At 40.8% G+C, this 14715-nt stretch overlaps 1 protein-coding gene across 1 annotated transcript in view; it reads right to left on the bottom strand.

The window, feature by feature from the left end:
- The window catches only part of CLVS2 (clavesin 2), a 60031-nt gene extending 53658 nt beyond the window's left edge, over nucleotides 1–6373 (bottom strand). The window contains exon 1 of the mRNA XM_079779920.1: nucleotides 5970–6373. Within this exon, the coding sequence (XP_079636046.1) occupies nucleotides 5970–6358 (389 nt within the window). The 5' untranslated portion in view covers nucleotides 6359–6373. The remainder of the gene's footprint in view (nucleotides 1–5969) is intronic.
- Between the last annotated feature and the right edge of the window lie 8342 nt (nucleotides 6374–14715).

Below are 14715 nucleotides of genomic sequence, written 5' to 3'. Positions count from 1 at the left end.
ATCCTTCCCTCATGTCAGTCATGTCACTTACTATGTTAATGAAATACACACCTGTACTCAGTGATGTAAAAGCGCTCAAACTTTTTCCCAGAATGGAGAAAATGTATTAATTTACAAAGGATAACTTATTAATTTACTAACTTGGCTCATGTTTTGAAATAGCTTTAAACATTTCTTTTGAGGCACACTTTCAATGCACTATAGTAAGCTCAAATCCTTTTCTTATCTCCACCTTTGTTTAAAGTTGCATATTTGAAACATGCCTGGCTCAGTCCAGACCCAATCAACTTCCTACTGAAGTTAGCCCTTGGTCTTTGCTGTTATTTCAGTATTGTTTTACTAATTACTTCATAATTGCTCTAGTTTTTGGAGACTGTCCTATTTTTTTTTCTTTTTTAGAGATTTGTTCCAATATTCTACTAACATTTTTCAGGACAATCTTTCTCTTTCCCATTTTCCATGCTATGGACCAGGGCATAGTTTAGAATAAGCTGCCATTTCCAGAGCTTTGTTAAAAGAGCATCCTTATAAGAAAGCAATGCGGAAACTCTGCTGGAGCAGAAACCCCACGGAATCCACACCTGCCACTTCCAGCTTTGACCTAATCTCAAAGTCCACCCAGAAGAGAGCACAGCAGGGCTTCCAGGATTTTGAAGGTAAAAATTCCCGACTCTGCCCCTGATCTATGATACCGTGAAGCCAAAGTAGAGAAATATTTTAATATTTTAACAAATTGAGCCAAGGTCTTGAAAAATCAAGCCAAAAAATTATCTGTGTAGTCCATGGTTACTTTTTAAATTTTAATCCATCGTCATCATAAATCTTTCAATTTGGAGATTGGTCACATTATTTTAATAAATGGAAGCATAATCATAATTCAATCTGAAGCTGTAAATAGCTAGCCATTTGTATATTTTCTCTTTTTTATGAAAAGCCACACAAACTAAACAAACTGACAATAACACAGTGTTTAGGCAAACTCCAAGATAAGTTTCAGGATCATAGCTCCTACCCCTTCCAGAGCTTCAATACTCTAAGTGATGATCAATATCCATTATGACAAGCCAAACAGAGTGCAAGACGGTCAGTGCTTTCTGAATTGCCACTATGTTAAGAATTATTTTCGTTTAACTGTATTTAATGGTTTTCTTGTCATTATTAACCAGATTCCAGATAAATTATTGTTTGCTGCACTAAAGTATAGAGAACTACTTTATCAGTAACGAGGTAAAGTACAACTTGAAGGCTAAAAATTACAGTTCAACTATCAGAATATGTGCCATCATTATATTTCAGGTGACACAATTTACTCATGAATATTCCCAGTAAGTATATATGACTACTCAGATACCTGCTCTCATGTCCGAGGGCAGTGGTTGGCAAACTGCGGCTCGCGAGCCACATGTGGCTCTTTGGCCCCTTGAGTGTGGCTCTTCCACAAAATACAACAGCCTGGGCGAGTCTATTTTGAAGAAGTGGCGTTAGAAGAAGTTTAAGTTTAAAGAATTTGGCTCTCAAAAGAAATTTCAATCGTTGTACTGTTGATATTTGGCTCTGTTGACTAATGAGTTTGCCGACCACTGTCCTAGGGTGTAGATCATGATCTAGTTTTATTCCAAACTTTGTTTTCTAGCTTCCTTTGCAATCTCTTCTAACTTCATGGTACATCATCCTCACATTTTGTTGTTGAAATCAGGTGGAAATTTGAAGGATCTGTTGAGCCCTAAGCAGGACACTATCACTCATGAAGGACATATAGAATGTAATGTATGGAGGGCTACTGAATCCTAGTGATGCAGTGAAATAATCCAATTGTTTTTAAATGTGTAGAATTTACTCTTGCTTTCAGAAATTATGTTAGATGATCTGAAAGAAAGGATATTACATTTTATGAATATTTTCCAAGGACATCCTGCTCAATAAATGTAATAAGTCATCTAAGCCTGTTCTGTTCTTTTTCAAAAGAACCACAAATCAAACTGAAAGTCACTTTGACATTTCAGTATTTCATTTTTTTAAGATTTATTAGAAGGTGGGTACACTGTAAATATTATTTTACCTTAGTCTTCCTGAAAATTTCATGTCTCTTGTAAAGGCTTTGGAAATGCTCCAAATCAATGCTCTGAAACTGACCTGCATTATATTGCAGTAGAAAGAGACACTGTTTTATTTATAGTCATCATCTCACACACATTTACTATTTCCAGTCTCCTGAGAAGCACAGAAAACTGTCCTACAAATTTAATATAGGAGAAAAGTGTGTATTAGGTAACTTTCCACTTAGAATTATTTTTTAAATGTTTAACCAAATTTAACTAAACAAATAGTTATTGAGCATTAACTCTAGTTCAGGTGCTCTTATAAAAATAATAACATAAGGCTTAGTCTTTTTTATATACATATTGATTATTTCAGAGGTCTTTACAAAGCTCTTTGAAACTTATTTTAAAAATCTTCTGTTTCCCTTTGGGAAGCTGAAAATAACCTGTTTTCCAAATAAAGTAGGGGGTAGGGAATTGTTTCTAAATGACTTCTGGAATTTCCCTCTGTAATTGTAGACATTCCCACCTATTGTTCCTTTAAATCAATGGTACTCTCTGTGTAAGGTGTTGAAAGTCAGGTAAATCACTGATCAACTCAAGGAAGGCGGTCCGAGTTGTGTTCAGATGAGCAGTCAGTCTTCTCAGGAGACCCAAGTTGTTTGGGCTGCAGGATCAGAGCAGAAAGGTGAGAACACCAGACTCACCGAATGGGGTGCGGTGAGGCGGGGGTGGGGGTGGGAGGGGGGGCGGGAATGAGAGGATTTGGCACATGGCTATCCACCTAACACAGCAACAGTGAGGTAAATATCTAGGGAAGGTGGTAGAAATTTCCATAGGAGCCAAGTCAGGTAAGACTTGAGGCTGCAGCATGGAAGAAGAAAGGGGGGTCAGGCCAAAGGTAGGAGAAGGGCTGGTGTTGTGCTGGTACTGCCAGAAAGGCAGCTGTCTGCAGGTTTCTGGGCAGTTGTTATGCACACGTACCAATGATAGTGGTTTACAGAGGATGCCAACAGAATGGACCTGTTTATCCGCTCGTCCTTGTTATTGGGTATATGTAGGTTTGGGAAGGAGGGCAGGCAGGGAGAGGGGAGGAATAACTTTTTTTTAGAATGTAGGAGGAAGAAACTCAACTGAATTTTAGTGAAGTTCTAAATAATTTGTATACCTTTTGACTTTGATGTACTATAACTTCATGATTATGTCTACTCATGTACATCCATAGAAACAGAATTCACAATTATTAGTCTAGAAACTGATAGGGTATTTTATAGGACATGGATTCTCATTTTTTATTTCAGATGTACAAATTTTTTAATATTTAAAGTGTTTATGTAGATTTAATAAAAAAATAGTTCTATATACCAATTAACAAATCTTCTCCCATTGTCGATTTCCAGGGAGATAGATTTTGATTGCTAATAACCTATCCTTTATAGAAAAGTATGAAATAGACAACATAGTCTCTTTAGTAATCTGGAATAATCAACTTCCCATATACATGAGAACTGTTCATCTTAATTAGGTTTATAAATCAGTGTGAATATTAGTTCACTTATAGATATAAGTTAAAATGGATCTAATGTAAATGCATGTCTCATGCTAAGTGAAATCAGCCAGTCAGGGAAAGACAGATACCATATGACCTCATTTATCTGTGGAATCTAATGAACAAATAACTTAATAAACAAAATAGAAACAGAAGGATAGATACATAGAACAGACCAACAGCTCTCAGAGGGAAGGGGGATTGGGAGGCTGGATGAAAAAAGGTGGAAGTGGGCAAAGGAGAGGATAAATGGGATGGAAAGAGACTTTACTTTGGTCAGTGGGTGCATAATGCAGGATGCAGATGTTTTATTGAGTTGTACACTGGAAACCTTTATAGTTTTATTTACCAATGTAACCCCAATAAAGTCAATAAAAAATAACAATATACATTGAATAATAAATAAATAATGTATGTCACCTTAAATGTGAACTGCCTAATATCTTTCAGACTTTAAAACATATTTAAATATAAAATTTCCACAACTCCTAATTTAACTGTAGCTTAATAAACAAAGTTCTAATCTAACTGACAAATGGAATAGTAGGTTCTTTCTTGAATAAAAGTGTTCCATTTTGATATACACTGAGTGGCCAGATTATTATGATCTCTGAACGCATAATAATCTGGCCACTCAGTGTACTTATGCATAAGGGAAAGCTTACAAATCTTGATATGTCAAGGGACCAGGAGATAGTGGCCCCCAGCCTCTGGCTAGTAAGTCCTCTGCTTCTTTCTAACTACCCACAATGCAGTTCTTATACAGGGAAAAACCTTATTTTACAATCCCAACTCTGTGGTCAGTCTACACTGAGTGGCCAGATTATTATGTGTTCAGAGATCATAATAATCTGGCCACTCAGTGTACACAACCACTGGTTTGCATGACCCTACAATGTACTTATCAGATTTTTTTTTAATGTTAAAGAAAAATTGTGGTCAAAGAATGGCATTTCATGGTCCTTTACACTTCGCTACCAATACAAAGTAAAATATGATCTCCATAACTAACCAAAGTAAGTAACAGGACTCCATCCCCCTCAATGGCTAACTCTATTAGTTTCTTAGTTTTATGGTTTTAAGATTTCTCGGGTAGTAGTTTGACTTTATATTTGTCTAAAAAATGATTGGAGTAGTTCTCAACCTAGAATTACAGAGAATAGGTAACCAACTAAAGGGCAAAAACCTGTTAAAAGTGTTCATTTACATTCTAAGATCCCAAGACTCTGAAAGGTCTATCTAGAAATCTATAAGATTTCCCAGTCACTGAAAAAAAAGTCTTTGACAATTGAACCAGAGATGATTTAAACTAACTTCATGCATCGAAAGTCCCCATTCTCAGAACTAAAAAAACACACCAATATTTTAACAACCAGCTTCTTATGATTCATGGTTCTGATAACATGTTTAAGTTCCATGAAATACATTTAACTTTGAACTTAATTGAAACTACCTTACACGGGAGTGTTTATCATTTCTTCTCTCTGTTAGTCTGAGGAAATAGTTCTGATTGAGGAAGTAGAGGAGTCACTCTCTCCCTTTTTCTATCATCTGTAGATACAATAAAAATATCTCTCCTCCATTAAAAAGCAAGAGAGCTCAAAAAGTCTACCAACTGACATATCTAAACATTTTCCACTTCCTTCCAAGAGATGAAAAATCACATCGGACAGGAAACATCTTCTTTAGATTAGTGACAGGTGTGGAGCGCACAACAGCCGGCCTTGATTTCAGCGTCGGTAGGCATGCTCAGTGCCAGAGGATAGAACTCTGCCTTTTCACTGAAGTGACACACATCACATTAGTCCTTCATCTACACATCACCAAGCGGAAAAGTTCCCAAGCAATAAAACTACTTGATCTCGGTTGAATGCCAGGCTGCCCTTAAAAGATAATGTACTAGACACAGAAAATGATGATGGTGATGATGATAATGAAGATGATGGTGATCATGAAAATGATGATGATGAGTCTAGTTGAAGAATTTATTTAGAAGGAAGGAGAAAAAGCTGTCTCTGTCTTCACACTAATTTCTCCAGAGAACAGTGAACTTATTTAGGAGGTGAAAAAAAAAAATTAGCACATTTATTTAGAAGTTACATTATTTTGACTGCAGCACCATAAATAGGATGCGGGAAGCACTTCAAGCTGCAGTAGAAGCTGGGTGCTGGAGAAGTAAGAGTTACAAAGGTTTCAAACAAGCCCCTCCCACACCCCCAGGGTGCCCACCAAAAACTCATTTGTTTAGTTCCATTTTCTCCTTTTTTTCCCAACCCAATAAACAAAAGCATGAAAGCTGTAAAGCTATGGCTACTCAGGGTAAATTCTGGAAAATGGGAGAATAAGAGAGTCCCTCATAGGAGTTGGGATTTAGGATTTACCTGCTCTGATCCCAGTTGGCAGCAAAAAGGACTAGAATCTTCCTGCCGTAGTGGTCCAGGTTGGCCAGGCCCCCGGGGAAGCCATCCTTCAGCGCCTGCTTGATGCCGGGGTCAGTGGCCTTGAAGCTTTTGAACATGTCCAGGTTCTGCTGCCGGTACTCAAAGTACTGGGCCAGGAGGCGGAAGGCCTCGAAGTGGTGAAACTTCCTGGCCCGCAAGAAGCGTAAGATGAAGGCGTCGTCTGTGCGCAGAAAGCCGATGTCCGGCCTGGTGATGACCATGTCCCTCACCTCCTGGATGTCCTGGTGCAGAGTGTCTGGGTTCTCGTTGAGCTCCAGGCGAGCTTTCTCCAGGGTCTCCGGGGACAGCCCGGCTTGTAAATGAGTCATCGTGTTTTGCGGGTCCCGAGCCTCCCCTGCCTCTGGCGGACTGTCCCACAGCACCCCTGGCCCCGGCCTCCAGCACGCTCTGGCCTCCAGACCTCGAGGCCGCCTGCGTCCTCTTCTTGGCAGGAAATGATCGGTCTTGGTGTCCAATCAAGTACCCTGTGGCTCCCGCCTTCCCACAGCTTTTCGATGAAGGGTATAAACTTCTTTCCCCCACTCGCTTATAAAAGCGCCTCCACTTGGGTTCCCTCTTCCCTTTCCTGTAAAGAGATGTGGACCTCACTCCTCTTCTGGTCCTTTCTCTCACCGGAAGAAAACAGCCCTAATCACACCAGCACGGGTGGCGCTGATCTGGGTGCTGTCCTCTGCTCCCCCAAGATGTGACAAAAACAACCCCCACGCGCATCCCAGCTCAGCCCTCGGATGCTCCTGCGGTCCCTGCCGAAGGATGCTCCAGCCAGGGATAACGATGGGGATCCTGATTAATAATGAGCTGGCTCTTCAGGGTTGAGCTCCGGGCGGGGAAGAGCGTCTTTAAACCAGAAAGAAAAAGAGAGAAAGAGAGAGGGGAAAGGGGTTTTATTTCCCTTTCTGCTTCTCAACGAATCTATTTTTTAAAAAAGATGTACTGGTGGGATTTTATTTTAAATGATTACGATCCCAATAGGTGGAGACTCTGCAGATAGCTCACCTTCCCTCCGCCCCTCTCAGATACACCCGTGATCTCATCAGGCACCAGAAGGGTTTCTGGTGGCGCTGGCCCCAGCGGGGCTCTCCCCAACCCCACCCCCAACTTCTGCCTCTTTCTCTGGCCCTTTATTTCCACGGACTTGCCGCGGGGGCCTGGGGGGGATCTCTCGGGGAACGCACACTGCAAAGGCTGGGTGGGGTGAGAGGGTGGAGAAGAGGAGTGGAGAATAACAGCAAAATGCCTCTACCTTTTCTATAAAACCCCCCGGAGCAAGAGAGAAGAAAGAGCAGACGAGGCTCCTACCAGCAAACCCGGAGGCGGGCGGGGACGCTAGGCAATGCGGCACTCCCTGGCATCCAGCAGCCGCGGCTCCAGCGGCGGCCAAAGCAGCATCAACTCCTCGGGGTGGGATGGATCCAGCAGAGAAGAGGGGCGGGAGCGGGGACCCGGGCCGAGGACGCACAGGGGAGCAGCCGCGGACACATCGTCCGCGAGCCCCGCGCTGTGTCTCCCAGCAGGAGGGGTGGGGGTGCAGCGCTTAGGGCCCCCGCTGTCCCGGGCCCTCGCCCGGCCCTGCCATGCTGATGGTTTTCCTACGAGAAGGTGGGGAGCGGGAATTGAACGCCCGGGGTAGAGAAGGCCACGCGGGCGGCCGCCGCCTTTGTGCGTCCGCAGCCCCCTGGGCAGTGGGCGCGGCGGGGCGGCTGCCCAGAGGCGCCGGCCTCTCCCCGTGCGCCCCGGGCGGGCGGCGGGAGTCAGGCGCGCTCCCCCGGCCGCCGCCGCCGCCGCTGCTGCTGCTGCTGCCGCTTCTGCTGTGGCTCCAGCTGCCGCTGCTCAAGAGGGACCCGGTGCAGCTCAACTCCTCTCTTAATTCTCCCAGCTCCGGTCTCGCGCCGACGTAAGCATGCACTCGGCTCGCGCGCGCACTCCTAGCCTCCCCGCCTGACTCGTTTGGGTAGGACGGCGATTTTGGGGTTCTTCCTCTATCCCGAGCCCCAAGTTGAGCCTGCGCCTGGTCCCCGCTCCCCAGCTGGGCCAGGCGCGGGTTGACCCCCACCCAGCAGCCTCCCCACGCCCCCTCCCACCCTTTGTGTGCAAGACCCTGGAGTGGCCAGGCGAGTAAGCTGTTGTAGATGGCCATTCACGTGGACACACATTTGCTCGTTCCTGTAGGGAGGTAATTCCGATGTGGAAAGAGGACGGAAACAGGTTGTACTTTTCTGCATTCGTTGTTGAAACGTTTAATTTAGAAAAGAAGACCACAGTGCTTCCAAAGCATTGTGTTGATGAGTCAGCCTCCGGTGGAACTTGCAGGGATAGTCTATTTCAACAGTGAACTCTGGCTGCTACATTCCCATTGAAGAGGATGAAAATGAGCGGGGGCGGGGGCGGGGGGGGGGGGGGCAGAGGCGGGGAAGAGACAGTTCTTAGAGGAAGAAAAAAAAAATAGGCACTCCTGGACTCCCTTCTCTCCTAATAAAACAAATGTTCCCGGAGACATGCCCAATTCTTCACTTAGTTTTATGCGCCTACACGCTAGAACCATCATAAAGAGCAGGGATCTTTAAGCTTGAAATGATTGCCTACAGGTTTGAGGAAAAGGAAACGTTTTCTATTTTCAAAGCACAGCATGTGTTACTGAGCAAGAGCAGCTTTGGGCTGACAAAGTGTAGAGCGGGCTCCTGAGTTCAAGTCGATGCAATGCAAAAATATACACTGACTTCTACGAGGTGCGGGGCATTGTCCTACATCCTATGGATAAACGGCCTGGAAGATAAGAAAATATTGTCATTTTTCAGGGCAGTTGGAACCCTCATTATAGGAACACACTTTTTGTTGTTGTTCTCATGGCAATGTGGAAAAAAAAGAAACGGGAGGGCAGACCTACATAATTTTATTAAGTTAATGCAAAGTAATGTAGGAACCAGAATAAGTGAATAAATATACACACACACAAATATATCTATACATATATATGCATATGTATATATGTATATATAGTCATTACTCTAAAAAATTTACATTTTAATTGGGGAGGTAAAAATAAGCTTTATAAATATGTGTGTGTGTTATATATGCATTATATAGTTTTAAGGTCCTCCTAGAACTATGTGATTATGACTCTCTAAAACATTCTGAATGCAGCTGTCAAATAATTTGGTTTCAATGTTTTTAAATTCATTTGGGGCCAGTATTCTAAAAATTGAAGAAAATTTGTCTCCTATCTACTGTTTATATAAAGGGGTTCCAGCCATCACCAATACTGAAAGACAATTCTCCATGGATCTATTGTGTTTCCCAGGCACAACTGGTCTTTTTCCCAGACTCCTTTTCAAGGCTGCACAGTGAACAGCCTTGGAAGCTATAGTATTTCCCTCTGAACAAAGGGTAGGTTTGCTTAGAGCTTTGGAAGACAGAGCTAGTGTCTCTCTCTTGAGCCAAGGGCAAGCAGGCTTATTTGAGTTCCCTCAACTCAGAGCCACTCTCCTGTAACAACACCCACTGCATGGGCAAACATTACCTGACCCTCTTTGCTTAGGCTTGTGGGAACTGGAGCTCAGGAAACCAGCACAGAACAAGCTGATGCTCATACTGCTTGTTGTACCTGATTGACAGTCTTGAACTCTAACCCAGGAGTTTTGTATCTTCTGCCAGCATCTATGAAACTGGCATAATGTTAGCTTGCAAGTAGGGCCAAATATCTAATTTTTCAAGGTGCTTAAAAACCAACTGCTTAAATTTGTCCTCTGAGATGGAAATATTAGACTATATTTTTAGAAAGGAACAAAATTAATTTAAATTTGTTGTTTCATGGTATGATGTTACCTATATTTAGTGATGATATTTTTGTTATTAAATTTATTGGATCAGATAGGTTTCAAGTATACATTTCTATGACATAAGATCTGTATATCGCACTGTGTGCCCACCACCCAAAGTCAAATCATCTTTCGTCAAGATATACTAGGCTCCCTTCACCCTCACCCCCTTCCCTCCTCTGGCAACCACCACATTGCTGTTTGTGTCCACTAGTTTCAGTTTTATATCCCACATATGAGTAAAATCATATGGCTCTTGCCTTTTTCCAACTGACTTATTTCACTTAGCATAATATTCTCAAGGTCCATCCATGTTGTCACAAATGGCAGTATTTCATCTTTTCTTATGGTTGAGTAGCATTCCATTGCATATATATACCACGTCTTTTTTTTTAAATATATATATTTTATTGATTTTTTACAGAGAGGAAGAGAGAGGGATAGAAAGTTAGAAACATCGATGAGAGAGAAACATTGATCAGCTGCCTCTTGCACACCCCCTTCTGGGGATGTGCCCACAACTAAGGTGCATGCCCTTGACCGGAATCGAACCTGGGACCCTTGAGTCCGCAGGCCGATGCTCTATCCACTGAGCCATAACCGGTTTCGGCTATACCACGTCTTCTTTACCCAATCCTCTATGGAAGGACACTTTGGTTGTTCCCATGTCTTAGCCACAGTAAATAATGCTGCAATGAACATAGTGGTGCATATCATTGGGAATACATGTTTTCGAGCTTTTCAGGTATATACCCAGGAGAAGGATTGCTGAGTCATATAGTACCTCTATTCTCAATGTTTTGAGGAATCACCAGACTGTTTTCCATAGTGACTGTACCAGTTTACATTCCCACCAGCAATGAGTGAAATAACCCTTTTCTCCACAACCTCTCCAACACTTGTTATTACTTGTCTTGTTGATAATAGCCATTCTAACAGGTATGAGGTGGTATCTCATTGTAGTTTTGATTTGCATTTCCTTAATTCAGGGATGGGAACTCCGGCCCTGCAGGCCATATCTTTTGGTCTGGCCCTGCCAAGGCAATTGCAGGCAGGACTCGAACTTCAATAAATCTAGGAGCTTTTTTCATAGCAACATAATATTTAAGTTGATCACTTTATATGGCCCATGAATGATGTTATAAATATCCAAGTGGCCCTTGTCAGAAAGAAGGTTCCCCACCCCTGCCCGAATTGCTAGTGAGGTTGAACATATTTTCATATATCTGTTGGCCGCTGTATGTCTTCTTGGGAGAGGTGTCTGTTTAGGTCCTCTGCCCATTTTTAAATTGGGTTGTTTGTTTGTTTAGTGTTGAGTTTTATGAGTTCTTTGTATATTTTAGATATTTAACCTTTGTCGGAGCTATTGTTTGCAAATATCATCACCCATTCAGTCAGCTGCCTCTTTGTTGTCGGTTTCTTTTGCTGTGCAGAAGCTTTTTAGTTTGATATAGTTCCATTCATTTATGCTTGCCTTTACTTCCCTTGCCTTTGGGAAGTAAGATGTTCTCTACGACCAAGGTCCGTAAGTTTGGTAGCTATATTTTCTTCTATGTAATTTATTGTTTAAGATCTTATATTTAGGTCTTTGACCCATTTTGAATTAATTTTTGTACATGGGGACAAACTATAATCTAGTTTCATTCTTTTGCATGTGGCTTTCCAATTTTCCCAGCACTATTTATTGAAGAGGCTTGCTTTTCTCCATTGTGTGTTTCTGGCTCCTTCGCCTAAAATTATCTGCCCGTATTCATATGGTTTTATATTTGGGCTCTCAATTCTGTTCCGTTGATCTGTGTGTCTGTTTTTCTGCCAATACCATGCTGTTTTGATTATCATAGCTCTGTAGTATAATTTAAAATCAGGGAGTATGGTACCTCTGGCTTCATTCTTTTTTCTCAGAATTGCTTTGGCTATTCAGGGTCTTTCGTGGTTCCATACAAATCTAATGAAATTTCTTTAATCAGATTTTCTAAAATCTGATTTTATTTCTTTAAAAGTGACATTGAGTTTTTGATGTGGATTGCATTAAATCTGTATATTCCTTTAGGTAATATGGCCATTTTAATTATGTTGATTCTTCCAATCCATGAACACAGGATATTTTTCCAGTTTATGTCTTTTACAATCTCTTTTAATAATGTTTTGTAGCCTGGCTAGTGTGGCTCAGTTGGTTGAGTGTTGTCCAATGCACCAAGAGGTCGCTGGTTCAATTCCAGTCAGGGCACATGCCTCAGTTCCAGGCTCAATCCCCAGTAGGGGGTGTGCAGGAGATTTATTTTGGTTTGTTTCCTCCTTTTTAATTTTTATATCTAGGTAGTACTACAGATAAGTTAAAAGTTAAAACTAAGGCATTGCCTTTAAAAACATTGTGTTGACTAGGTGTTACAGATGTGGTTGACAAATTCTCATTTCATCTTAGTCTTGTGATATCACACCTTCACAGACACCAGTAATAGAAAATTGATCCAGTTATTCCCCTGATGATATAAACACTTCCCAGAGACCCTATTAAATATAGTGGAGGTGATTGTATTGTTCTTCTTTCTTTCTGAAAAGTAAATGCAATCCTGAAGATTATTCTATTACATCTTATTAATCTAACAAGTTTTATTTAAAATCTGAACACATATTATATATAACTTTTTAACATTAAATCATATCAGAGATCTATATTAATTTTTATTTATTTTATATTACTTTGTTTAATTTTTCAAAGTTACATTATACTTCTAATAAAGGCTAAAATTATTTCCTAAAATGATGTAATCTACTATGTTGCTTCATTCCATGTCTCAGTAATTCCAATATAGTTGTACAGGTGAAACTGAAGCATGGTGGTCCCTCTTTTGGAAAAACTGCTGTTTGAACTACTCTGTTATTTTTAGATAGTCTCTTATTCTATAAAATATAACTTTGTTCTTAGCTTGAATAATAGAAAAGATAAACTTAACTGTCTGACCTTGCAAGCTAGCCATCTAAAGGGGCTGATACACTGATACTGATATTAATTCACATATTCTGCCAAGTGTTTGTTCATCCAAGGTTACAGGTGTCTATATAGATATGATATGTACTCAAAGTTACAAGTTGTCTGTATAGATATGACAGGTGTTTGATTAGGTATGATATGTACTTAAGGTTACAAGCTGTCTTACACAAAGAACTAGACGGATATAAAAAGGAAATACTCCCTCCTGTGTTTGTTCAGAATTTGACAGAGGTAATCTGCTCTGAACCTGCGCGCAATAAAGATGACTCCTAACTAACTGGCTGATGAAGGTGTCTTGTCCAGCTCGCTGATTTGCAATACAACAAAACCAGATTAAAATAATCAACAGCCACCCTAAGGAAAAAACACCCCATAAAAGGTTTGAGGGTGTGTGTGTGTGTGTGTGTGTGTGTGTGTGTGTGTGTGTGTAGGTTAAAAGAGTGATGAAGGTCTGGGTGGATGGATATGAGCCTTGGCTATCTCTAACACAATCAGTAGCCATGTGCTCATTCCCTGGGTGGCAGTTTGGTATAAGCAACACTAACTCCTCTAAAATACATCGACAGATTTCTGATAGTTAAGAGTCAATGAGGTTGAAGAGACTTCAATAGTTAAATATGTGAAAAACTACTTCCCCTGAATTTCCCTGAGTTGTCATTTCTTAAATGAGTGCAGTTGTATCCAGGCTTGTCCATGGCAGTGAACATGCCTGTGACTAAATGTCACCCTGTTGGTGATGTCTCGTCAGTAGATAAGAACAAGTTCAGTTCTGCCTCATTGCTCTTGGTGTGAGGCATATAATTTCCGTAGTAACTTTTTTTTTCATACCAACCACTTGAACTTGAATCTCTTTCATTTTCTCAAGAATGATTTTGTTCTCAGAAGTATTGACAATCCTGTTATTGCCTGGTATCTGTTACTTATCATCTAATAGGGACTGGGTTTTTTTTAATGGAGCATAATTGGATCAACTTCACAATAGAAGTACATTTTCTACAACATGAAAACCAAATGCATGTTTGCCTTGCCTTATAGGCCCAGTGCTCAGCACACACATTAAGCACTCAAAAGGCCACTAGGAAAAAGTGGTAGAAAAGTGTAACTTGTGAAGTTAAAAAAAAAATCCTGTTGTGTTCCATCTATAGGCCAATATTTTAAGTTGAAATACTCCACATAATATACAAGTGGAATATTGTAGATTGTTGAAAGCAGTTGTCTTTGCCATTTTACTCAATGTGTTATAGATTGGTTTTTTATGATAACTTGCACGGGTCAGCTAAATCACCCTTTGAAAGTGTTTCCCTGATGTTTTCATTGGTTTGCTTTCTCTCAGGCTACAGTTACGGACACACATGTGCCTTTCCCAAACTGTTTACCCTCTAACTTACTGAAAACACCTTGAATCTGTCCAGCTGGATATGGGGTGATGGATTATTAGGATGTCAATCTTGGTGATACAAAGAGTGCTTTAAAAATCATTCTAGCAAGTCATAGATTGATCCTCACATGAAGTTTGAAGAAAATGTTGTCTAAAGATGCAAATGGAGTTTCAGCCCTTTACTAATTCAATTGTTCGTTCACCAAATATTTATTGAGAACCAATTATGATGTAATCCTGTATTAGCCAACTCTCCTCCATTGCTTCATTTTTAGCTCACTCCTGCAAAATACACTGTAGATAAATGATCTGAACTGTTGGACTAATTTTGCAAATGCCTCATTTTTAGGGTTATATTGTCAAGGTCACATTTTTTAGTTTAAGAAGGGAACAGATCTATAATTTTTTTTTAAATATTTGGGATAATAACCGACACCAGTGATACTGTGGCTTTTCATGTTGATGGTGTAACTAAAAAGG

The sequence above is a fragment of the Cnephaeus nilssonii genome (genome assembly GCF_951640355.1).
Source record: "Cnephaeus nilssonii genome assembly, chromosome: 9".
NCBI classification, from domain to species: Eukaryota; Metazoa; Chordata; class Mammalia; order Chiroptera; family Vespertilionidae; genus Cnephaeus; species Cnephaeus nilssonii.
The sequence above is the reverse complement of the archived record's forward strand: the minus strand, read 5'-3'. Positions and strand labels throughout refer to the sequence as shown.